Source organism: Phyllobates terribilis, unplaced genomic scaffold (assembly GCF_046119375.1).
Source record: "Phyllobates terribilis strain yellow unplaced genomic scaffold, ASM4611937v1 Scaffold_11__3_contigs__length_659146591, whole genome shotgun sequence".
In the NCBI taxonomy this organism is placed as follows: Eukaryota; Metazoa; Chordata; class Amphibia; order Anura; family Dendrobatidae; genus Phyllobates; species Phyllobates terribilis.
The window spans coordinates 254,636,812-254,663,860 of NW_027362771.1; the positions used below are offsets into that span (position 1 = coordinate 254,636,812).

At 44.2% G+C, this 27,049-nt stretch overlaps 1 protein-coding gene across 1 annotated transcript in view; it reads left to right on the forward strand.

The window, feature by feature from the left end:
- LOC141167251 (laminin subunit beta-4-like) overlaps nucleotides 1-27,049 on the forward strand; it is a 409,239-nt gene that overhangs the window by 2,776 nt on the left and 379,414 nt on the right. The window contains exon 3 of the mRNA XM_073654690.1: nucleotides 17,637-17,778. Coding sequence (XP_073510791.1) covers nucleotides 17,637-17,778 — 142 coding nt within the window. The remainder of the gene's footprint in view (nucleotides 1-17,636; nucleotides 17,779-27,049) is intronic.

Sequence of the window (27,049 nt, forward strand, 5' to 3'; positions counted from 1 at the left end):
ATTGAGTGAGTGTAGTATTGGTGTCTCTAGAGACGCCGTCCCCCTTACCGCCGCGCTCCCCGACCGGCGTCTTCCGACTCTCCTGCTGCTGCCAGTGCGTGCAGCTTCCCGGGCACTGTGCTTGGGGCGCGCGCACACTCCCTCCCTCTTAAAGGGGCCGCGCGCGCCGTCCTAAGGAGTCCCCGGCCAATAGCCGGAGGACCTCTCATATAAAGGGCACCTCCTCCAAAATGGAGGTGCCCGTGCAAGGTTGTACCTCTGTGTGCTAAACTCTGCTTCAGCCCTCAGGTCCCGCTGCTAGCCTGACTACCAGTCCAGTCCACCAGCCTGACTACCAGTCCAGTCCGCCAGCCTGACTACCAGTCCGGTCTGCCTGCCTGTCAACCAGTCCAGTCCGCCAGCCTGACTACCAGTCCAGTCTGCCTGCCTGTCTACCAGTCCAGTCCACCAGCCTGACTACCAGTCCACTCCACCAGACTGACTACCAGTCCTGTCGACCAGCCTGTCTACCTATGTCCGCCTGCCAAGTACACTCTCCAGCCCAACGGTCTGCCTATGGTCCTAACCCGCCAGTCTGTCTATGGGCCAGGCTTGCCTGCCTACCCGGAGAACGTACCAGTTACCTGCCGTGCCTACCAGCCAGCCTACTTGGAGGCCCTTGCCAGCTACCCGTGGTGTCTACTAGTCCGTCTTCCCGGATCACCCGTCAGCCTGCTATACCGGTCAGTCCCTGCCTTCTGACCCGTGGGAGTCACCTGCTCTCATACAAGGGCTGGTCCAGAGTAGCACGTGGTCCCTCTGCTCGGTCCTTCCCTGGTTCACGGAGTCGATTGAGCCGCCATGCGACGTTGGTCAGTCCGAGTTGATACTTATTTACGTCCCTCTGGTCCCTCCTTGCACCACAGCACAGATGTTCCACCACCCGGATCCGTAACAGTGAGCCACATAAAATGAATGTGAAAGGAATTTCTAAAGGATCGTGAAGGGATTAGTGGATAGAAAAAATATATGTAACAATTTCTGATATTAAATTTTATATTATTGTATTGAGTTACATATTAAATAGAACTAATTTAAATTCAATAATATACATAATTATATAATGAGAAAGAAAACTTTAGAATTTTATGAATAGACTGAGTGTGTAATATATGCGTGAGGAAGTAGGTCAGCTGGACTACATTGTACTACACTAATCTCAGCGCTGGAATTCCCCCACCGCTGAGACTGAGTGTAGGTATTATATCTTATAAAATATATATTAAAATACTATATATATTTTTTCTCTTCACTAATCCCTTCATGATCCTTTAGAAATTTCTTTTACATTCATTCTATATGGCTCACTTGACACCAATACACGAAAAGCACGAGTTCAAATCTGATTGCATATGTTTTTTTAAATATTTTTTTTATTATTTTTTTATCTATGTAAACACTTTTATTTATATATAATAATTATTTACACCATGTGCAAATGTCAAGCATATTTCTTTAGAACTTTCTTTTGGTTGATTTTATGGTGTTTATAGAATGAAAAAGTTTTGTTTAGTAAACAAACAATAATGAGTGAACTTTGACATACCATGTGCCGTCTTGGCGCTATTATTTGAATTCAACCCCTAGTAATCTGTCTGACTATTTCATGTACAGTTATATGAAAAAGTTTGGGCACCCCTATTAATCTTAATCTTAATGTTTTATAAAAATTGGTGTTTTTGCAACAGCTATTTCAGTTTGATATATGTAATAACTGTTGGACACAGTAATGTTTCTGCCTTGAAATGAGGTTTATTGTACTAACAGAAAATGTGCAATCTGCATTCAAACAAAATTTGACAGGTGCATAAGTATGGGCACCGCACCAGACAAGTGACATTAATATTTAGTAGATCCTCCTTTTGCAAAAATAACAGCCTCTAGTCGCTTCCTGTAGCTTTTAATGATTTCCTGGATCCTAGATGAAGGTATTTTTGACCATTCCTCTTTACAAAACAATTCCAGTTCAGTTAAGTTTGATGGTCGCCGAGCATGGACAGCCCTCTTCAAATGATCCCACAGATGTTCAATGATATTCAGGTCTGGGGTCTGGGATGGCCATTCCAGAACATTGTAATTGTTCCTCTGCATGAATGCCTGAGTAGATTTGGAGCGGTGTTTTGGATCATTGTCTTGCTGAAAGATCCATCCCCTGCGTAACTTCAACTTTGTCACTGATTCTTGAACATTATTGTCAAGAATCTGCTGATACTGAGTGGAATCCATGCGTTCCTCAACTTTAACAAGATTCCCGGTGCCGGCATTGGCCACACAGCCCCAAAGCATGATGGAACCTCCACCAAATTTTACTGTGGGTAGCAAGTGTTTTTCTTGGAATGCTGTGTTTTTTTTGCCACCATGCATAACGCCTTTTTGTATGACCAAACAACTCAATCTTGGTTTCATCAGTCCACAGGACCTTCTTCCAAAAAGAAATTGGCTTCTTCAAATGTGCTTTTGCATACCTCAGCCGACTCTGTTTGTGGCGTGCTTGCAGAAACGGCTTCTTTCGCATCACTCTCCCATACAGCTTCTCCTTGTGCAAAGTACATTGTATAGTTGACCGATGCACAGTGACACCATCTGCAGCAAGTTGATGCTGCAGCTCTCTGGAGGTGGTCTGAGGATTGTCCTTGACTGATCTCACCATTCTTCTTCTCTGCCTTTCTGATGTTTTTCTTGGCCTGCCACTTCTGGCCTTAACAAGAATTGTCCCTGTGTTCTTCCATTTCCTTACTATGTTCCTCACAGTGGAAACTGACAGGTTTAATCTCTGAGACAGCTTTTTGTATCCTTCCCCTGAACAACTATGTTGAATAATCTTTGTTTTCAGATCATTTGACAGTTGTTTTGAGGAGCCCATGATGCCACTCTTCAGAGGAGATTCAAACAGGAGAACAACTTGCAAGTGGCCACTTTAAGTAGCTTTTCTCATGATTTCATACACCTGGCTATGAAGTTCAAAGCTCAATGAGGTTACAAAACCCAAAAAAGTGCTTTCGTACGTCAGTAAAAAGTAGGTAGGAGTATTTAAAACAAGAAAATGATAAGGGTGCCCATACTTATGCACCTGTCAAATTTTGTTTGAATGCAGATTGCACATTTTCTGTTAGTACAATAAACCTCATTTCAAGGCAGAAACATTACTGTGTCCAACAGTTATTACATAAATCAAACTGAAATAGCTGTTGCAAAAACACCAATTTTTATAAAACATTAAGCTTAAGATTAATAGGGGTGCCCAAACTTTTTCATATAACTGTATCTACATGTGGTTATATCCTGAGGAAGAAGTGTGTGTATTTCTAAACCTTAATACTAGCTGGACCTGCGGATCTGCAGCAGCTGGATATTCATGCTTCCTTATTGTTGTTTATACACAAGTTTATCAGGTTAGCACAACTCTATTAAGTTTTATAGTTTTTACCAAGTAAGAACCTATTGCACTTTTCTGCTCCCCAGCTCCTGTATAAAATTCTCAAAAAATGGCATCACAAATCAAACCTTTATTATTTACAAAAAAGAAAAAAAATCGATGAAAGTGTGGTATCGCTGTAATTGTACTGACCTGGAAAATCATGTTCACAGATCACATTTACCATACAATGATTGCCGTAAAAACAAACAATTACGGAATTGCGTTTATTCACTGCAGGTTTATATTGCACAGTTGCCACAGGCAGCAGAAAAGATAGAATTGGCCCTGTATGCATGCTAAATATGGAGGGAAAGCATCATGTAAATGGGGCTTAATAAGTCTCTACACATCATAAATAGGTCCCCAAGTAAAACTACAGCATAAGCCTTTCCTGAAAAACCACAATGTGTTCATAACCCCTTGAAATATTACACATACAAGAACACATGTAAATATCCACATACACTCATGTACACAGAGAAAAACACACATAACGAACACAGTGTATATACACCTATATGAATATACCCTCTAATTCATACACTTACTGCTGCTTAATTTCTCATGGAGTCTCCTGGAGGACTTATGGCCCTTATAACTGTGTTCCATCCCAAAACATTCACCATAACCAGGTAAAGAATAGTGTTGAGCCACCCCCGTAGTGTTCGAGTTCGGTTCGGTTCGTCGAACACCCGTGTGTTTGTCGAACTGTTCGTCGAACACCTTCGAACACCGTTAAAACCAATGGCAGGCAAACAAAAACACATAGAAACACATAGAAAACACCTTCAAAGGTGTCCAAAAGCTGACAAACTGCTCAGAAGACACAACTAACACATGGAAAAGTGACAAGTACATATAGTCATGCGAAAAGAAAAGAGGTGGAGGAGTAAAAGGAGGGGGAGACACAAATATAGGCATGTCATGCCCTTCTAAAATCCAAAAAGTGAGAAGCCGACACGTTCAGTCCGCTCCTGCCCGTGCCACCTCCGTGTCGCCGGGTTTGTGCCAGAGCCGCGGTGAACCCTGACGGCCAGCCCCCCTCTCCCAATACTGGTGCCTGTCCGCTGGTGGGTCGAGCGAGCCCCCCTGTGGTGGAGGCAGCTCTAAGCTTTTTAATTTAAATTGTCTCTCTAATTTGAATGAATACACTTTAAATCCATTTACAAGGATCTATTGGAGGGCAAGTCTCATGCCAGCAGCCGCGTAATTCCAGCTCCAGTAGCGTCCACTAAAGCTGCTGCAGTTAAAAAGCTTTTATAAGGATCGAGCTCGGCTGTCCACCGCAAGGCATCCTACTGCCAGTCCCAGCCCCTATGCCTTGGGGTGCCTCCTGATGCTCTTCACTGAGTATCCCGTGGTCCCGAAGCATTTCCTTTGAAAAAATTAAGTGTCCAAACTACAGGTGGTGTAGCTTGCTTAACAGCCGGGATAATCCGCTGACTAGCAGACACTGCTACTAGGCACAAAGTATTTCCTGGGCTAGATGCAGTTAAAAATTTGTAATTAGATACTCTCGTTGGATGCTGAGAAAGCATTCCATAGAGTCTCCTGGCACGCCATATATGATTCTCTTATAAAGCTTGGGGTAGGGGTCTAGGGGACCCTTTTATAGCCAAAATCACGGCCCTGTATCACAATATGTCACCTAGGCTGAAGATAAATGGAACTGTAGCACCCTGAGGGCTCGGTTGCTACAGAGGTATTGCACCTCACCCAGAGGTGTGATATCTCACTCTCAGGTAAGGATGGAGTGTGGATCAGGACCCGACACCTGCATGCATTACACCACATTGCCGTGGGGCAGGGCGACCAATATGCCTCTGAGATGGGCACGACAGTCCCTGTCCCTGGCTGGAGTGGGGGGAGGGAACACTGAGGAAGGGGAACCCTGTAGTGCAGGAGCAGGGAGGAAGCAGTTCTTGGGTGCATTGAGAAGGGAGTATAAAAGGTGGGCACAATCTTAGTTCAGTGCAGAGAAGTCTGAGCAGAAGTGGCAGGGAGCAGGGGCTCTGCATGAGCTCTGCTCCGGAGGCGAGCCTAGTAACAGAGGCCCAGGCTTGGAAGAGGGAGAAGGAAGGAAGAGGAGCGGAGAAGGCTCCAGGAACGAGGAATGAAGGGATCCCAGGGGTGCGGACGGGCGAGTCGCCACCGCACGCCCGAATCCACCTGCGTGGAGGGGTCAGGCCAAAGGGGGAGACCGGTCCCCGAAACTAGTGGAGGCAGAAAACGACCCTCAGCTAGAAACCGGAGGCTGTGACATTTTATGTGGCGCAGCCCCTCGCTACACCCGCTAGGAAGGCACCACATAGGGTCAGGGAAACTGGCGCCAAGTTTACCAAGAGGAGGCCCGAGGCAGCCGGACAGAAGGGTTGGTAAGAAAGGCCAGACAAAGGACACACAAAGGGGGTCCTGTGAAGCGCTCCAAAGTTATCTGGGAGTTGTCTGAGCCCCTCACCTGGTGAGCACAGTACGACGTGGGCAGCCGTTGCCTGCAGACGTGGTCTGGATAATAAGAACTGTGAGTAAAGGCCCTGGACTGCATCACTGACTCCGTGTCGTTACTGCTGCTGCCCTGCACCATCACCCCCATCCTCCGCATACACTGCCCTGACGCTATACTCCTCCCGTGGGGAGTTATGCTACGCTCTGCTGCACCCACAACACCAGCCTCAGCGGTCTGCCCTGCAGCGGCGGTTCACTCTGACCGCAATCCACGGGTGGCGTAGTCGGACATTTAAACATCAAAACCACATAAATAGTTCCGCCACTGGTTTGACCACCCTGAGCCACGGAACCGGGTCCCCGCCACGAAGACTACAACCACCAGCATCCACCAAAAAGGGTCCGGCTCCGGGTGTCCCAAGGCCCAGGGGGTGCATCAGAACATTTTCATCACCTTTCACAATCACCAATGGGACAAGGCAGGGATGTCCTCTGTCCCCTCTCTTATACATCCTAGTGACGGAGCACCTGCTCTCCTCAATTCGCCATAACCCCAATATTAGGTGGATTGAGGTGGGAGGCACCGAGTACTAGTGCTCTCTATTTGCTGATGATGTCCTAGTATATATCACTCAATCACATATATCCATCCATGCTGTTATGGCTGAAATAGATCACTTTGTTACATGGTCAAATTTTAAAATCAATGCAGCGAAGTCTGAGGCCCTCGATGTCTCCCTCCCCAAAATCCATATAGGATTCCATCCAGTCCAACTTTCCCTTTGCCTGGCCCTCACAGGGTATCAAATACTTAGGAATTCCTATTCATAGAGACCTCTCCCATCTATGTTATCTTAATTTTGGGCCCTTTATTGAACAACTCCATACAGACCACGGTTGGCAAGTTAGAACTGTAAGATTCACTACGTGAACCACTGGTGTTTTGTGGAAAAGCACATGTACACTGTGTTCCAAATTATTATGCAAAAAGTGTTTAGGAGTGATAAGGGAAGAATTTGTTTGTTTGTCAGTTAAACTCATTGATGGTGATGTGTGTCAGGGCTCTTTATATCACTGTAAGCAATTGCAGACACCTGTGCTAATTAGTTTGGCAGGTGTGTCCAATGAAAGGCAAGACTACTTAAGAAGGCTGTCTCACATTATTAAGCAGCCTACATTTTCTGCCAAAATGGGAAAGAAAAAGGATGTGTCGGCTGCTGAGAAGCAACAAATTGTGGAGTGTTTAGGTCAAGGCATGACTACAATAAACATTGTGCGATGATCAGGATGAAGTGTCTTGGCAATCAAGAAGTATGTAGCTGATTCACAGTACACACGTGTGCGTGCTGATAAGGGCAAATTGAGGAGTCTTTCCTACAGGCAATTACGTCAGGTTAAAAGAGCAGCGGCAAAAAAGCCTTGTCATAGCAGCAGACAAGTTTTTGAAGCTGCTGGTGCCTCCAACGTCCCCCGAACAACAAGATGCAGGGTCCTTCAGAGGTTTGCAGCTGTGCATACGCCATCCTGTTGACCTCCTCTATCCACTTCACACAAGCAGAAACGGCTCCAGTGGGCCAAACATTACATGAAGACTGATTTCAAAACTGTTTTGTTCACGGATGAGTGCCGTGCAGCGCTCGATGGTCCAGATGGATGGAGTGGAGGATGGCTGGTTGATGGACACCCTACGCAAACACGGCTACAGCGCCAACAAGGAGGAGGTGGAGTAATGTTTTGGGCTGGAATCATGGGGAGAGAGATTGTCGGCCCCTTTAGGATCCCTGAAGGCGCTAAAGATGAACTCCATAATGTATGTGGATTTTCTCAAACAGCACTTCCTGCCATGGTTCAAGAAGAAGAACCGTGTATTTCACAGCAAGATCATTTTTTTGCATGATAATGCACCATCTCATGCTGCACATAAAACATCTGCATCTCTGGCTGATATGGGCATAAAAGGGGACAAACTTATGGTGTGACCCCCATGCTCCTCTGACCTCTACCCCATTCAGAACCTCTGGAGCATCATCAAAAGGAGTGTCTATGATGGCGGGAGGCAGTTCACATCTAAGCAACAGCTCTGGGAGGGTATTCTGTCCTCATGCAAAACAATTGAAGCAGAAACCATCCAAAACCTGACAAATTCAATGGACGAGAGAGTTCAGAAGCTCCTTTCGAACAAGGGGTCCTATGTGAAAATGTAACATCACCTAGAATAAAGTTTTGAGTTGAAAACTGTTTGATTTCAGTTTCTAATAACCTGCTAATGCTTATAATTTCAAAAATGACCATTTTTTTTGGTCTTTATTAAAATGAAAAGGTTGATCGAAAAGTTTGGGGGATCTAAGAGTGTGGCAACCCAGTAGTCATTCTGACAATTCTGACAATATGAGGGTCATGTTGCAGGTAGTGCAGCAAGAAGGCACTTATGTGTCTTGCGCATCTCGGAGCCCCAAAATTATTTTCCGGGCTAGATGCAGCTAAAAATTATTATTAATTTTAAATCTGGTGGAGCTTAGTATACATGGCCTAATAGAATCAGTGCTGCACACTGCTAGAAAGCCCAAATTATTTTCCAGTCAAGATACAGATAAACATGATTAGTAATTTTAAATCTGGTGGAGCTTATTATAGATGGCGTAATAGAATCAGTGCTGCACACTGCTACAAAGCCCAAATTATTTTCCAGCCAAGATACAGATAAACATGATTAGTAATTTGAAAGCTTAAAACGGTTGGTAGGGTGATTTTAACCAATCATCAAGCTTTTACTCTCCCCAGGATGACACAGGGGTAGAAAAGTCGTTTCGGATCCATGATTTGTTCATCTTTATGAACGTGAGTCTGTCTACATTATCAGTGGAGAGCCGCGTGCGCTTATCTGTCAGCACACCACCAGCAGCGCTGAACACACGTTCAGACAGAACGCTGGCTGCGGGGCATGACAAGATCTCCAAGGCGTAAGTGGCTAGCTCCGGCCATTTATCCAGATTGGAAGCCCAAAAAGAGCAAGGGTCCAGTGACACAGTCATGGCTTCAATGTTTACTTGGAGATACTCCTGTACCATCGTCTCTAGGCGTTGACTATGTGTCAGACTTCTTGTCTCCTGTGGCCTTGCAAAGGATGGGCTAAAAAAGTGGTGAAATGATTCCGCAAAATTGATGTTACCAGCAGATACTGTGGTTCTGTTACGGTTTGAGTGCTGAACACTTGACGGTCCCACGGTTGGCAAGTTGGAACTGTGAGATTCACTACGTGCACCACTGGTGTTTTGTGGAAAAGCACATGTAAGATTCTGCAACAGTCTCTGCTGATACTCCTGCATGCGTGCATCCCTTTCTATGGCAGGAATAATTTCTGCAAATTTACTTTTGTACCGGGGATCTAACAGTGTGGCAACCCAGTAGTCAGGATTATTTCTAATTCTCACAATTCGAGGGTCATGTTGCAGGTAGTGCAGCAAGAAGGCACTCATGTGTGTTGCGCATCCAGGAGCACCAAGTCCCTGTTGTGTTGGTGGCGAGGTAACAATCATGCTTCCTTCCTCTGTCCTCTCCCCCCAACCTCGCACAACAGAAATGTGATCAAGGTCTCCCTCATCTGATGAGTCTTCCATCAGTTCGTCCTCCACTTCTTCCTGGGCTCCTGCACCTTCCTCACTAGTTTGGCTGCTACCATGCACCCTGGTAAAACCATCTCCCCCACCCTCACATGCCTGCCGCCTTGGTGCTGCCGACCGTCTGGACCTTGCAGATGTTAGCCCTTCCACATACAACTCCTCCTCCTCTACTTCCTCCACCTCCTCTTGTGCCACCACCTGACTCCGAATTCTGTTTAACATGTGCTCCAGCATGTAAATCACCGGAATAGTCATGCTGATAATGGCATCGTCAGCACTAAACATCTTCGTCGCCATTTCAAAACTGTGCAGAAGGGTGCATAGGTCCCTGATCTGAGACCACTCCTCCAGCATGATTTGCCCCACCTCTGGATCTCGTTGGCCCAGGCTATACGTCAGAACGTATTGCACCAGGGCTTGTTGGTGCTGCCACAGTCGCTGCAACATGTGCAGAGTTGAATTCCACCGGGTAGGCACATCGCAATTTAGCCGGTGAAGTGGCAGGCCCAACGACTTCTGTAGAGATGTAAGTCGCTGAGCTGCGGGATGCGAACGGCGGAAGTGAGCACACAGCGACCGTGCCCTCTGCAGAAGGCCATCTAGTCTGGGATAGTGGGCTAAAAATTGCTGGACAACCAGGTTCAACACGTGAGCCATACAAGGCACGTGTGTGACATTGCCCCGGCGAAGGGCCGCACCCAGGTTTGCAGCATTGTCGCACACGGCCTTCCCTGGTTTCAGGTCCAGTGGAGACAACCATTCATGAAATTGGTTCTCCAGAGCTGACCACAACTCCTCAGCTGTGTGACTCACATTTCCCAGACATTTCAAAGTAAAAACCGCCTGATGATGTTGAGCCCTACTGCCAGCATAGTAAGGAGGTGTGCAGGATCCCTTCTGCGCAGTTAGAAAGCTTGTGGCATGACCAGACAGGCTTTGGGTGCAGGTGGAAGACCGAGAGGAGGTTGAGGAGGCAGAAGCAGTGGAGGAACTTTGACATAAAGAGGATTGACGCACAACTCGTGGGGATGGCAAGACTTGGACAGCAGCCCCTTGTCCTGCTGTCACCATAGTTACCCAGTGCCCAGTGAGCGACATGTAACGCCCCTGTCCATGCCTACTCGTCCAAGTGTCTGTGGTGAAATGCACCCTGTCACACACAGAGTTTCTCAAAGAAGCGGTGATGTTGTGTGCGACATGCTAGTGGAGCGCAGGCACACCTTTCTTTGAGAAGTAGTGCCGACTGGGCATCTGGTACTGGGGCACTGCGACGGACATAAGGTCTCGAAAATCCTCTGTGTCCACCAGGCGGAAAGGCAGCATTTCTGTAGCCAAGAGCTTGCAGATGGTGAAATTCAACCTCTTAGCTTTCTCATGGCTAGGAGGAAATGGTCTTTTACTTGTCCACATCTGAGGGACTGAGGGCTGGCTATTGTGCTTAGACGGGGTTGATAAGGGTGTCCCCGGCAAACTGCCGGTCTGTGAGGAAGATGCAGGCGGACATGTTAGGTTGCCTTGATCCAAAGGTGGTGCTATCGATGTCGGACAGCGCTCAACACCAGCTGGTGTTACCACCTCCAAAGAAAATGATGACCTGCCAATCACGCTGGCTGTTGCGGGTAAAGAGGTGGCAGGTCTGCGCCCCAAAACAGGTGTGACTGCTGTCCCCCCAGTCACAGAGGATGAAGAGGCCGCGGATGCACAAGATATGGCAGACGGTGGTTGGCCCGGCCGGCTAGGCCGCATTGTAGCACACTGAGCTTCCCACTGCAACTTATGCTTCATGTCCATGTGCCGGTTCATGCATGAAGTACTCAAACTATGTATTTTTTGGCCTCTACTTAGCTTTTGCTGACAAATGTTACAGATAACACGAGTTGGGTCATCTTTATCGATCTGAAAAAATGCCCAGGCTATGCAAGGCTTAGCACCCATGCGACCTGAAGAGCCACCACGACTTGTGGTGAGAGGCAGAGTTGTGTTTGAGGATGCAGTTGTTGACGTGCTTCCAGTACTACGTCTCTGTCCAGGAAGGCGCAACCTGACCTCGTCGTCACTAGCATCTTCCTCCACCTCCTCTGCTGACCTCATCTTTTGGCTGACTGTGGGTTGACAGTAAGTGGGATCTCCAACCTCATCATCATCACCCTGTGCGTTATCACACCCGTCGTCCTCAGAGCCAACCTGTTCCTGCCCTGACAAAAAACTAAAGTTGTCGCTCCAATCAGGTATTTGAGTTTCATCATCGTCTTCCTCATTGTCTCCACCAACAGGAGTTACAGTTTGGGAACGAGGGTCTACATTATGGTCAGAACCTTCTGCGTCTGGTCCTGGATCCGACTCATAAAGATTCTGGGCATCAGTGCAGATCATTTCCTCGTCTGGATTCACAGAAGCGCTGGAGTCGACCTCTGATTCCCAGGCTATAGTATGAGTAAACAGCTCTGCAGACTCAACCATCTGTTCTACCTCATACTCAGACGGGCAGCTGGAGATTTGGGAGCTGTGAGGAAGCAAGTGCGATTGGGGTGACACCTCTGAGGACTGGAGTATTTGTGATGTTGAAGTTGAGGTGGAGGAGAGCCCACTTAAAGGAGCACTTGATATCCGTTGAAGCACCTGCTGTTTTTGTGCCTCATCTGGAATTTGTAGCGATTGGCGTGGCCGTAAGAAAGGGATCTTATCGCATTGTCCGCTAAAAGAAGTAGACATTTTAGTTTGGCTGGAAGATGGTCTTTCTTCTGCAGATGTTACTGTTGCTTTAACACCTACCCCACGGACACAACCTTTTTTCCCCTTCCCAACACGCCTATTCCCCTTTCCACCAGTAGCAGGCCTTTTTCCACTCATTTTGGTGGTTAACTAATTAACAACTCTGGAGTTGTTTGCACAAAAAAACAATGGATGGGAACCGAGCAGAGCTGAGTGGCCAAACTATGGTATTAGGCCAAAACTATTGGCTGGGTTAGATGAAGAAAAAAATTATATTCAATTTGCAACCTGATGGAGGTCAGTATAGATGGACTAATAGAACAAGTCCCACACACAGCTAGAAGCCCAAATATTTTTTCAGAGGTAGATGCAGAAAAAAATTGTATTCAGTTTGCAACCTGATGGAGGTCAGTATAGATGGACTAATAGAACAAGTCCTACATACAGCTAGAAGCCCAAATATTTTTTCAGAGGTAGATGAAGAAAAAAAATATATTCAGTTTGCAACCTGATGGAGGTCAGTATAGATGGACTAATAGAGAAAGTCCCACACACTGCTAGAAGGCCAAATATTTTTTCAGAGCTAGATGCAGACAAAAAATTATTTTTAATTTGCAACCTGATGGAGGTCAGTATAGATGGACTAATAGAGAAAGTCCCACACTCTGCTAGAAGGCCAAATATTTTTCCAGAGCTAGATGCAGAAATAAATTATTTTTAATTTGCAACCTGATGGAGGTCAGTATAGATGGACTAATAGAGAAAGTCCCACACACTGCTAGAAGGCCAAATATTTTTTCAGAGCTAGATGCAGAAAAAAATTATATTCAGTTTGCAACCTGATGGAGGTCAGTATAGATGGACTAATAGAACAAGTCCCACACACAGCTAGAAGGCCAAATATTTTTTCAGAGGTAGATGCAGATAAAAATTATTTTTAATTTGCAGTCTGATGGAGGTCAGTATAGATGGACTAATAGAGAAAGTCCCACACACTGCTAGAAGGCCAAATATTTTTTCAGAGCTAGATGCAGACAAAAAATTACTTTGAATTTGCAACCTGATGGAGGTCAGTATAGATGGACTAATAGAGAAAGTCCCACACACTGCTAGAAGGCCAAATATTTTTTCAGAGCTAGATGCAGAAAAAAATTATATTCAGTTTGCAACCTGATGGAGGTCAATATAGATGGACTAATAGAACAAGTCCCACACACAGCTAGAAGCCCAAATATTTTTTCAGAGGTAGATGCAGAAAAAAATTATATTCAGTTTGCAACCTGATGGAGGTCTGTATAGATTGATTAATAGAACAAGTCCCACACACAGCTAGAAGCCCAATATTTTTTCAGAGGTAGATGCAGAAAAAAAATATATTCAGTTTGCAACCTGATGGAGGTCAGTATAGATGGACTGATAGAGAAAGTCCCACACACTGCTAGAAGGCCAAATATTTTTTCAGAGCTAGATGCAGACAAAAAATTATTTTTAATTTGCAACCCGATGGAGGTCAGTATAGATGGACTAATAGAGAAAGTCCCACACACTGCAAGAAGGCCAAATATTTTTTCAGAGCTAGATGCAGATATAAATTATTTTTAATTTGCAACCTGATGGAGGTCAGTATAGATGGAATAATAGAGAAAGTCCCACACACTGCTAGAAGGCCAAATATTTTTTCAGAGCTAGATGCAGATAAAAATTATTTTTAATTTGCAACCTGATGGAGGTCAGTATAGATGGACTAATAGATAAAGTCCCACACACTGCTAGAAGGCCAAATATTTTTTCAGAGCTAGATACAGAAAAAAATTATATTCAGTTTGCAACCTGATGGAGGTCAGTATAGATGGACTAATAGAACAAGTCCCACACACATCTAGAAGCCCAAATATTTTTTCAGAGGTAGATGCAGATAAAAATTATTTTTAATTTGCAACCTGATGGAGGTCAGTATAGATGGACTAATAGAGAAAGTCACACACACTGCTAGAAGGCCAAATATTTTTTCAGAGCTAGATGCAGATATAAATTATTTTTAATTTGCAACCTGATGGAGGTCAGTATAGATGGACTAATAGAGAAAGTCCCACACACTGCTAGAAGGCCAAATATTTTTTCAGAGCTAGATGCAGAAAAAAATTATATTCAGTTTGCAACCTGATGGAGGTCAGTATAGATGGACTAATAGAACAAGTCCCACACACAGCTAGAAGGCCAAATATTTTTTCAGAGGTAGATGCAGATAAAAATTATTTTTAATTTGCAGCCTGATGGAGGTCAGTATAGATGGACTAATAGAGAAAGTCCCACACACTGCTAGAAGGCCAAATATTTTTTCAGAGCTAGATGCAGACAAAAAATTATTTTGAATTTGCAACCTGATGGAGGTCAGTATAGATGGACTAATAGAGAAAGTCCCACACACTGCTAGAAGGCCAAATATTTTTTCAGAGCTAGATGCAGAAAAAAATTATATTCAGTTTGCAACCTGATGGAGGTCAGTATAGATGGACTAATAGAACAAGTCCCACACACAGCTAGAAGCCCAAATATTTTTTCAGAGGTAGATGCAGAAAAAAATTATATTCAGTTTGCAACCTGATGGAGGTCTGTATAGATGGATTAATAGAACAAGTCCCACACACAGCTAGAAGCCCAATATTTTTCAGAGGTAGATGCAGAAAAAAAATATATTCAGTTTGCAACCTGATGGAGGTCAGTATAGATGGACTAATAGAGAAAGTCCCACACACTGCTAGAAGGCCAAATATTTTTTTCAGAGCTAGATGCAGACAAAAAATTATTTTTAATTTGCAACCTGATGGAGGTCAGTATAGATGGACTAATAGAGAAAGTCCCACACACTGCTAGAAGGCCAAATATTTTTTCAGAGCTAGATGCAGATATAAATTATTTTTAATTTGCAACCCGATGGAGGTCAGTATAGATGGACTAATAGAGAAAGTCCCACACACTGCTAGAAGGCCAAATATTTTTTCAGAGCTAGATGCAGATAAAAATTATTTTTAATTTGCAACCTGATGGAGGTCAGTATAGATGGACTAATAGAGAAAGTCCCACACACTGCTAGAAGGCCAAATATTTTTTCAGAGCTAGATGCAGAAAAAAATTATATTCAGTTTGCAACCTGATGGAGGTCAGTATAGATGGACTAATAGAACAAGTCCCACACACAGCTAGAAGCCCAAATATTTTTTCAGAGGTAGATGCAGATAAAAATTATTTTTAATGTGCAACCTGATGGAGGTCAGTATAGATGGACTAATAGAGAAAGTCCCACACACTGCTGGAAGGCCAAATATTTTTTCAGAGCTAGATGCAGACAAAAAATTATTTTGAATTTGCAGCGTGATGGAGGTCAGTATAGATGGACTAATAGAACAAGTCCCACACACTGCTAGAAGGCCAAATATTTTTTCAGAGCTAGATGCAGAAAAAAATTATATTCAGTTTGCAACCTGATGGAGGTCAGTATAGATGGACTAATAGAACAAGTCCCGCACACTGCTAGAAGCCCAAATATTTTTTCAGAGCTAGATGCAGAAAAAAATTATATTCAATTTGCAACCTGATGGAGGTCAGTATAGATGGACTAATAGAATGATGCTATGCCCAAAAGATTTTACTTCACTAGGTGCAGTAAAAAAATTGGTATTCTATACACAGGTGGTATATCTTGCAACACAGATAGGCTACTCCACTGACTAACACACTCTGCAATAGGCCAAAAAGGATTAGCTTTGCTAGATTCAGCCAAATGCTGTGAAAAAAACTTGCACAGCACTGGCACAGACCTGCCTGGCAAAAACTGATAGGAACTGATGTAACCTAGTCCTGAAAAGGACTGCAATTACAATTAGTCTTTACTCCCACAATCTATCTATTTAAGAGCACAGACCTGAATGATAAAAGTCGTAGGAAATGCTGTAACCTAGTCCTTAAAAGGACTGCAATCACAACTATTCTCTACTCCCAAGCTATCTGTAGATTTGTGCGAAAATTGGCTTGAAATTAACAAGGTATAGCGCACACAGCAACAGCGGTGCCGTCTAACACGCAGCTGCAGCAGTGAGAAAATGGTGGAGACGGGGAAAATGGCTGGGTCTTATAGGGCAAGGACATGTGACATACACTGCCAATGACACATGCCCTTGCTTGTGTGAAAAAAAGCACTTCGCTCCGTGTGTGCGATGCTGATAGGCTGACAGATTGCACCTCCCCACTGTAAATGCGGGAAAGAGAAAAAAAAATGGAGATCTTCATTATTCCTGCAGAGATCCATCCCCTGCCCCTCACCCCACCCCGCTGTACACTCAAACTGCGTATTAACATTAATTTTCATCATTACTGAGAAAAAATCCAGTTATGATTTTGGTGCACGAACAGTTATCGAACATAACCTCGAACAGCCGAATTTTTCTCAAATCGTTCGTGTTCGCCGAACGGCTCGAACACCGCCCAAAACAGCTCGAATTTGAGATTGGCGAACAGTTCGAGTCGAACAACGCTCATCTCTAGTAAAGAAGTCCTTAGTTGGTAGGAGGAAGACACAGAGTACAGGAAAGGAGAGGAGGATTGTTACCTGAGCACCCGCTTATTCTCTTGAGCCCTGCAGACACTGGAGCTCACATTCCATTAGTTTCTTCCATTTTAATGGCCTCTGGTGATAAGGACTTAGCTCATCTTGCTAAAAGAGGATTGTGCTGAGAGATACCTCAGACGATTGACTGACATGAGAGGCTCATTTCGCCTCTTGACAGATGCGGCCCTGAAGAAAATGAAGAACACCGCAGTGCCTCAAACTCGACCCCCTAAACACTGACTCACCTAATTAAGTGCTCTCTTTTCTCTCTTGTCCACATTTAATTATATACATGCTTCTTCACTCACACACCGATGCACCCCAGGCCTGCAGACATCAGAGATAAGGGGACATAATACATAACTGACAACAAGGGCAGTGATTTTGTTGACATGGAATGCAATAAGCATTATTATTTTTAAGGCTCCTGTCTTCGTTATTAAATTATAATGCAGAGGGATAAGACTTAAGATCTTTCTTGCCCTTCAATCATAAGATATCATTGGTGCCATTATATCTATAGAGGCCATCATCCCGATATGAGGAGAAATAAAACAAATCAAACCTACAAAGCAACAAGACATAGTTTCATTGGCAATAGCATATTGGACTTCATGCATCAATTTATGGTAAAAAATGTGATCATGTTGCTCATGGGATTGAATCAGATTTAGGGTTTTTTGTAAATTGAAACCTGATACCAAAAATGAAATGTTGAAATACTAAAGATATTAATTCTTTTGGAATTTTCTTGATTGTAAATTTCAATATATGATATCTGAATTACTTTTTGTAGGTGAAAACTCATGTAAGCCATCACCATCACCAATGGATTTAGTTGTTACTTACACAGACTCAGATGAATACTCTGCATTAACCTGTTCAGCATTTGTTACAATGGCAAAATGCAATGGCGAATGTGAAGAAGCTAAACCAAGGTATGTTTTCACAAATTAAAATTATGTTCATGTTAAAATGCTTAAAAAATGCCGAACCTATGAAATATTGGGATTTGTTTGGTATTGTTTGATAATAAGCTAAGTGCTAAAATATTCTAAAGCCTTGTTTTGTTAAAACACTGGTTATTCAGTCATGCTACTTTAAAATGTATGATAAGACTAAGTGAGGAACTTGTCAAGTATCCAGGACTCATCTTGATAACTATATAGGTTTTTGGGTATATAACACCACTTGTCACACAAATTCACCTAAGGAAGAAAGAAACATGATGCCATATTCTTACCATTCTTCTGTATTTGAGCACTTAAAGGGACAGTATTTTCTGGTGAGTCTAGAGAGTCCAGCTCACAGTGTCAGGATTGTTTCCTTACACCACCAAAATCACCCCTTCTTTCTCACCACTAAAAAGTTAACAAGCTCAGACTCAGCAGCTTATCATCAACCACATTCACAATTAAGATTGCCTATTCCATTACCACTTTCCTTCTTAACTGGAAAATGGCTTTCTAGCATCATGCTCCATCAAACCCCTAGCCTATTTTCGTTACATTGATGACATCTTAATAATCTGGACTGAGTCTGAACAAGAACTTCTAAAATTCCATAACAAATTCAATAGATTTCATCCCACCATAAACTTAACATTCGAGCACTCAAAAACGGTAATCAACTTTCTGGATACCACCATAAATATTCAAAATGGTTCAATCCAGACATCAGTGAAATCTGTGAATCGGAAACCAGTTGACCGTCCCACATACCTCAGATGGGACAGCTTCCACCTGAAACACATTAAAAAAAACACATTAAAAAGTCCATTGTTTACAGCCAGGCCCTTAGATATAATCAGATCTGTTCCAGTCCAACGGACAGGGATGAAAATGTACCCCATCTTAAAAAGACATTTTTAAACCAAGGCTATCACCCCACCTGCATTGATGACCAAATCATTAGAGCCACAAGGATCCCTAGAAGTCAATTACTTCAGTATGGATAAAAAGAGGAAAATAATCGTGTACCTCTGGTGGTGACCTACAACCCACAGCTTGAGGTACTGAGAAAAGCTGCTAAAAAACTTCAACACATCCTACACAAGGATGACCAGCTAAAAACAATATTCAAAGACCCTCCCTTGCTGTGCTACAGGCAACCTCCAAATTTAAGAAACATCATGATCGGAAGTTCAATGCCCTCAGATACACCAAGAGGAACTTTTCCTTGCAATGTGAAGAGCTGCAAAACCTGCACCCTTGTAGAGACCAAAGACAGGATACAGATTCCCAACATACAGTAGGAATATAAGATTCCTGGGACATTCACATGTTCCTCTTCCAATGTGGTGTACTTAATTCTGTGCACTATATGTTCTATTGGGGGTCTCTATGTGGGAGAATCAGGACAGAAACTGAGAGCAAGGATGAGGTCTCATCACCACACAATTACACATAAAAAAACAGGTACCAGTGGCCAAACATTTCTGTGGTCCAGGACACAACATCAACAATATGAAAGGTGTCATATTGAAAGGCAACTTTAAATCACAAAAACATCGAAGGGTCTGGGAATATAAACTGATAAGGGTCTTTGACACTCTCCACACAGGAATAAATCTGTCAGGAGGATTTATGTCTCACTACAAAATCTGAGGAATCTGCTCCAGACACAGTGAGGGCACCAGGCTTATGATCTTACATGGATATTGGAACCATAAAACGTTCACACCACTAATCTAATCCAATTAAGGATTCCCTCTCTGGGCTCAGTTTGTTTGTTTATTTAAATGTCAATTTATTATGCCATGCATCTGCTTTTCCTTTTTTTTTCTCTTCCTTTGTGTGCATATATTTGTGTTTCTTCATATACCTTGCCATATCATGCCTGATGAAGAGACCTATATTGTCCCAAAAACTTGCCTTGTAACATCATTTATTTTATTTTTGTTAGCCATTAAAAGGTATCATAACTACAAGATTATCTTGTTTTTCCCACTGAGAGCAATCTTTTTTCAACTGGCTAACACAGTACCAAACCCCCTTTTTTCCTTTTCACTTTCCTTCTGTCATAGTAGCTACACTATCACCCATTTTCTACTTATCTTTTCCAACTGGTTATTGGAAGTTATACACCTGTGGCGCCCCTGAGGGTTCAGTCGCCACAGGGGTACTGCACCTCAGATGAGGTGTGGTATCTCCTCTTCCAGGTAAGGATGGAGCATCACTCAGGACCCCACTTCACACTCAACACTACACCACTCCTGTCCTGTAGGGGGCCTAAATGCACCAGGGTGCTGCCCCGGGCCGGGATAGAGGAGATGGGGGGAACCAAAGATAGGGGGAACCATGTAGTGGGTGAGGGTGGAGGACACACTTTTAGGAAACACTTATTGATTCATATTTCATCTACGGCCATCTTAAGTTCAAGGTCTTTGATTGAGCGTCTTCTGTCAGGGTCCAGCAAGAGGCTGTAGCTGCCGGAAGGTTCGCGGTCCTCGTACTCTGGCCTTGAGACAAGGAGCGGGTCAGAGTTAACCACTGTCTCTACCCGGTCAAGGTCCTGACCTAAGAAGGCCTGGGAGGGGAGCAGAGGAGATAGGCTCCACAGGCAAAAGGATCCCAAGGGGGTACGGACGGAGCGGAGTTGCTACCTGTATTATTTACTCTGGCCTAGTCAGAGGGATTCCAGCTGCAAGAGGGGTGACCGGCCCCCGATATCTGACTTTGTTACTTCACGTCTCAGTCAGAAAAACCCAGAGGCTTAGTGGATCCCAGGGGGATACAGACGGAGCGGAGTCGCCACCTGTATCCCTTAAACTGTGTTTATCCAGTGGGACCCGGCCTTACACCACGTTCACACCACACACAGTCAGGAGAAGACTTAGAGGGAGAACTTACCAAGAAGAGGAACACACACACACCAGCGGGGTCTCGACAGGTGCTCCTGATCTACCTGGGAAGTGCTGGACCCCCTTCCCGGTGGCCGCAGTACGCCGTGAGTAGCAGAGAGAAGCTTTGCGGCTGAAAGTTCATCTGAAAGTGAGTAAAGACCCGGATGACTTCACACACCACCTCAGCCTGTTATTTCCTGCGCGGCACTGCAGCCACCATCCCTTCTCACACTGCCCTGAGGCCTGCTCCGCCTGTGGAGATCCGTCCCATCTTAGCTGCCCATAACACCAGCCTCAGTGGACTGTTGCAGCGCTGGTGGCCTTCACCAGAAACCACGGGTGGCATAGTCGAGCAAACCACTCATCCTAAAAGAAGCCCATTATTTTCATGTGACAGCCCTGGGCATGAAACGGGTCTAGGCCACGACTGCATCCCCTCAACATCAGCAAGGCCAGGCTCCGGGTACCCCATCGCTCAGGGAGGGCGAGGCGTCACACACCGTATTTATCATCTATTGATTTCAACAGATAACCTGATCCTTGCAGAAGGCAATAGTAGGAGTTTTAAAACAAGTCTGGATGTTGGGGACAAATAGGAATGACAAAATGGTGGTCTGTCTGTGCTTTATCAGATCAACTTCTTCCTAGGGGTTCCCATCTTGATGATGTATGCACTTCTACAGAGGCCTCCTTTTATGCTGAATGGTCACTGACATTTAAAGAGACTTTACATAAATCTAGCAATTATAAGAAACTTTGTAAAAAATCTTCATGCAAAAAACACATAGACATGCACCAGTGCTACTACTAAATAATGACACTGCAGCAGTGTGAGGTGTGTCTGTGTGTCACCCAGGCCTGGATGCCACAAGTGTAATTAAAGCTGTGTCTGAGAGCAAGGGGGAGGTTCTCTGGTCAGGGGAACATTAGCATGCAATGCCTCCTGTCTCAGGCCAGTAGGGGGAGCAGGCTGCCCCTATAAAAGCTGGTACTGAGGACAGGGTTAGAGAGAACTGGATTGCCTGTCTCAGCTCTGAGACGTGTCCCAGAGTGGAGCAGGGACAGAAAGTTGCATTGTAACCTAAGAGGAAGTGTGGCAGGAGGAGAGCCACAAGCCAGAGACAAGAGGCGAAGAGAGCCTGTCTTGGCAGAGAAAAGACTTAACTTTACCAGATTTTGGTGTCTGAGGCTGGAAGGATTCCACATCCCCCAGCAGAGAACCAGTCCGCAAGGGACTGTACATTCCTTGGCCTAAGAAGCCTGGAGGCCCTGCCACAACCGAAGGGACCAGTAAAGCCGTACAAGGCTGGGAGCAGAAAGGAACCCACGTCGCAGGCCATACAGGCGAGAAAGCACGGAAAGCTCGGAAACGTGGGCTGTTACCCTATCAGGAGGAGATAGCCAGAAGGAGCGCAGAAAGCACGGTAGGCCTACACCCTCACCCTGAGCAGGGCCAATTTCCCCGTTGCTCTCAGACATCCAGGTCCCCTCCTAGCTGGGACTGTTTGTGGGTCAGTTTACCTGTTAGTAAAGACCCTGGACGGCAACCTGTTGTCTGTGTGCTCCTTGCTCCTCCAGCACTACCATCACTCCCACCATCCACTATACTGCCCTGGGGCCGCACTCTTCCCGTGGGGAGTCACACTACCATAGCTGCACACCTCATCAGCCCCAGCGGTCTGCATGCAGCGGCGGTTCCTAATAACCGCAATCCACGGGTGGCGTAGTCGGACATAATCAATATAACGGACTACCACTGGCCTGACCACCCTGAGCCACGGAACCGGGTTGCCACTACTACTCCCATCGTTCCCTATTGCCCGGATCCGAGTGCCCCACGGCCCAGGGGGCGAGTCATCTGCATACAACCTAACATTTTATATGACATGCAGAAAAACATTATTGTGTATGGATATATATATATATATATATATATATATATATATATATATACAGTACATACCAAAAGTTTGGACACATCTTCTCATTTAAAGATTTTTCTGTATTTTCATGACTTTGAAAATTGTACATTCACATTGCAGACATCAAAACTATGAATTAACACATGTGGAATTATATACTTAACAAAAAAGTGTGAAACAACTGAAAATATGTCTTATATTCTAGGTTCTTCAAAGTAGCCACCTTTTGCTTTGCTGACTGCTTTGCACACTCTTGGCATTCTGTTGATGAACTTCAAGAGGTAGTCACTTGAAATGGTTTTCACTTCACTGTCAGGTTTAATAAGTGGGATTTCTTGCCTTATAAATGGGGTTGGGACCATCAGTTGTGTTGTGCAGAAGTCAGGTGGATACATAGCTGATAGTCCTATTGAATAGACTGTTAGAATTTGTATTATGGCAAGAAAAAAGCAGCTAAGTAAAGAAAAACGAGTGGCCATCATTACTTTAAGAAATGAAGGTCAGTCAGTCCGAAAAATTGGGCAAACTTTGAATGTGTCCCCAAGTGCAGTTGTGAAAACCATCAAGCGCTACAAAGAAACTGGCTCACATGAGGATCGCCCCAGAAAAGGAAGACCAAGAGTCACCTCTGCTTCTGAGGATAAGTTTATCCGAGTCACCAGCTTCAGAAATCGCAGGTTAACAGCAGCTCAAATTAGAGACCAGGTCAATGCCACACAGAGTTTTAGCAGCAGACACATCTCTTCAACAACTGTTAAGAGGAGACTTTGTGCAGCAGGCCTTCATGGTAAAATAGCTGCTAGGAAACCACTGCTAAGGACAGGCAACAAGCAGAAGAGACTTGTTTGGGTTAAAGAACACAAGAAATGGACATTAGACCAGTGGAAATCTGTGCTTTGGTCTGATGGGTCCAAATTTGAGATCTTTAGTTCCAACCACCGTGTCTTTGTGCGACGCAGAAAAGGTGAACGGATGGACTCTACATGCCTGGTTCCCACCATGAAGCATGGAGGAGGAGGTGTGATGGTGTGGGGGTGCTTTGCTGGTGACACTGTTGGGGATTTATTCAAAATTGAAGGCATACTGAACCAGCATGACTACCACAGCATCTTGCAGCGGCATGCTATTCCATCCGGTTTGCGTTTAGTTGGACCATCATTTATTTTTCAAGAGGACAATGACCCCAAACACACCTCCAGGCTGTGTAAGGGCTATTTGACCAAGAAGGAGAGTGATGGGGAGCTACGCCAGATGACCTGGCCTCTACAGTCACCAGACCTGAACCTAATCGAGATGGTTTGGGGTGAGCTGGACCACAGAGTGAAGGCAAAAGGGCCAACAAGTGATAAGCATCTCTGGGAACTCCTTCAAGATTGTTGGAAGACCATTTCCGGTGACTACCTCTTGAAGCTCATCAAGAGATTGCCAAGAGTGTGCAAAGCAGTCATCAAAGCAAAAGGTGGCTACTTTGAAGAACCTAGAATATAAGACATATTTTCAGTTGTTTCACACTTTTTTGTTAAGGATATAATTCCACATGTGTTAATTCATAGTTTTGATGCCTTCAGTGTGAATGTACAATTTTCAAAGTCATGAAAATACAGAAAAATCTTTAAATGAGAAGGTGTGTCCAAACTTTTGGTCTGTACTGTATATATACACAGTTGAAATCAGAAGTTTACATACACTATATAAAAAGACACATATGCATGTTTTTCTCAATATCTGACATGAAATCAGCATAAACCTTTCCCGTTTCAGGTCAATTAGGATTACCATATTTTTTAATATTTGTCAAATGCCAGAATAATGAGAGAGAGAGAATGTTTTCAAGCACTTTTATTACTTACTGCAAAGTCAAAAGTTTACATACATTTCATTAGTATTTGATACCATTGCCCTTAAACCGAATGACTTGGGTCAAACGTTTGGGATATCCTTCCACAAGCTTTTCACAATAGTAGGTCGGAATTTGGGCCCATTCCTCCTGACAAAACTGGTGTAACTGATCCAGGTTTGTAGGTCGCCTTGCTCGCACCTGCCTTTTCAGCTTTGCCCATAAATTTTCAATAGGATTGAGATCAGGGCTTTGGGATGGCCACTCCAAAACATTGACTTTGTTAACCTTAAGCCACTTTGTTACCATTTTGGCAGTATGCTTCGGGTTATTGTCCATTTGGAAGACCCATTTCCGCCCAAGCGTTAATTTACTGGCTGATGTCTTGAGACGTTGCTTCAGTATTGCCACATAATCTTCTTTTCTCCTGATGCCATCTATTTTGTGAAATGCACCAGTTCCTCCTGAAGCAAAACAACCCCAAACATGATGCTTCCACCCCCGTGTTTCACAGTTGGGATGTAGTTCTTAGGCATCCAAGTTTCTCCCTTTTTCCTCCAAACGTAACGATGGTCATTACGCCCAAAACGTAAAATATTTAGATTTGAGACTCCTCAGTGGTTGATACCTTTTAATGGCTAACTGAAAAGATGGTAACAGGTTGCAAGCTTTTGAGACTACTCAGGCCTCTTCATCAGGCTAGTACAACCCAAAATCTGAAGAGTCACATATTTCTACACAATATTGCACAGAAATAATTTAATAGATGAGACAGGTGATCAAAAGCAGAGCTATTACTATGGGAGAGATAAACATTTCTGGCTGTAAATATTTTAGCCGTTCATAGATAAGGACTGTGAAAGTTTTATTGTTTTTTGCAGTGTTGTGATGACCCCACAAGTCACATTCATTCCTGCTCTGAAGATGTCAAACTATCAGAAGCTTCGAAAAACATGACATCATCATATGGGCAGTCCAGAATTGTTAAAGGCATAATAATCTTAGTGTATGTAAACTTTTGACTTTGCAGTAAGTAATAAAATGTTTTAAAACATGTTGCTCCCCCTATCCTCTTATGTTGGGTTTTACCTACCTCAGCAAATGGGGGGTGTTATCCTACTCTCTGCTACTAATCCCCCAGTGTATGCCTTAATACTGAGCTTGTTCAAACTCTCCACATTTGAATAGCTAGAGTTAATCATTGGCTTATTCTCTTTACTACTATATCTGCTGGCTTGAGGTGTGGGCATTATACCCATAAGGAAAAGGGCATCTCTAGGTGTGACATCACTGCAGTCTGCGCATTGGAGAAATGATCTTTCTACATCCAAGATGGCGCTGTGGGTGTGACGTCAGCAACGCATGCGCAATGGTTGCCCACATCATGGACCTGATCTAAGATGCTGAGCGTTTCTGCATCTCCCTGGCAGGAAAAACGCATGCGGATTTTACATGCGTTTTTCCTGCCAGGTAGAAGCGTTTGTCAAGCGTTTTTGCATGCATTTCTGCATGCGGGTAATCAAGCGATTTTAGCATCATTTGGAAAAGTGCTAGACAACTTGGTCACACTATATAAATCCATGCAACCGGCATGGATTTATATAGTGTGACCAAGTAATAGTTAAAAAAAAAGAATAAAAATGGTAAAAAATAAAAAATAAAGATTATACTTACCTTCCGATGGCCCCCGGTCTCCTTCTCTGCTCCGTTCGGTCTTCTCGGTGTCTCGCGGTGGTGTGAAGGACCTGCGATGACGTCATTGAGTCATGTGACAGGTCACGTGACCGCCGACGGCAGTGGGCACGTGACCTGTCACATGACTCAATGACGTCATGTCAGGTCCTCACACAACCGCGAGCTGCCCAACACATCGCACGCATCGCTATGGAGACCGGGGGACATCGGAAGGTAAGTAAAATCTTTTATTTTTATTTTTCAATTTTATTTTTTTTACAGTTTCTATGGTACCCAGGTCTGGATGAGAGTCTCCTCTTCTCCAGACCCGGGTACCATCCGCACATTGAACCGTGTGATATCCGCATGTGCAGATGCAGTGATGCGGATGTCACGTGGTCCAATGCAAGTCAATGGCGGCGATTACGCTGCGTGTCCGCAAAATTAATGGACATGCCCCATGGTCCGCAATGATAATCCGCAGCGGAAATTTCCGCAGCATGTGCACAGCACATGCGGATTATCATTGGGGACCATGGGGCACGTATTACCAAGCGTTTTTTAAGCGTTTTCGCTGCGTAAATTCCGCGGCAGAAACGCTTGAAAAACGCATATTGGGCACGCAGCCTTAAACTTTATTCACACATCAGTATTTTTGATCTGTGATTTGGAGACACTCCTGGTTTTGGCATACAAATACTTAACAGGTGTCAGTATTTGTAGTTTTTCTCTGTAAGTTCTGCTCCTTGTTTTGACCTATCAAACACTTGTGCAAAATATTGACCAAATAAAAACGTTTGAATAAGCCCTTACTGGAAGACAACTGGTTCTATTCTTTATCCTGTTTAAAATAGGACAAGAAGGAACAGAACCCCAAACCTCGGTTTATTCTTAGAGGAAAATGGAACATTCAGTGTGCTGGATTTAGTGTT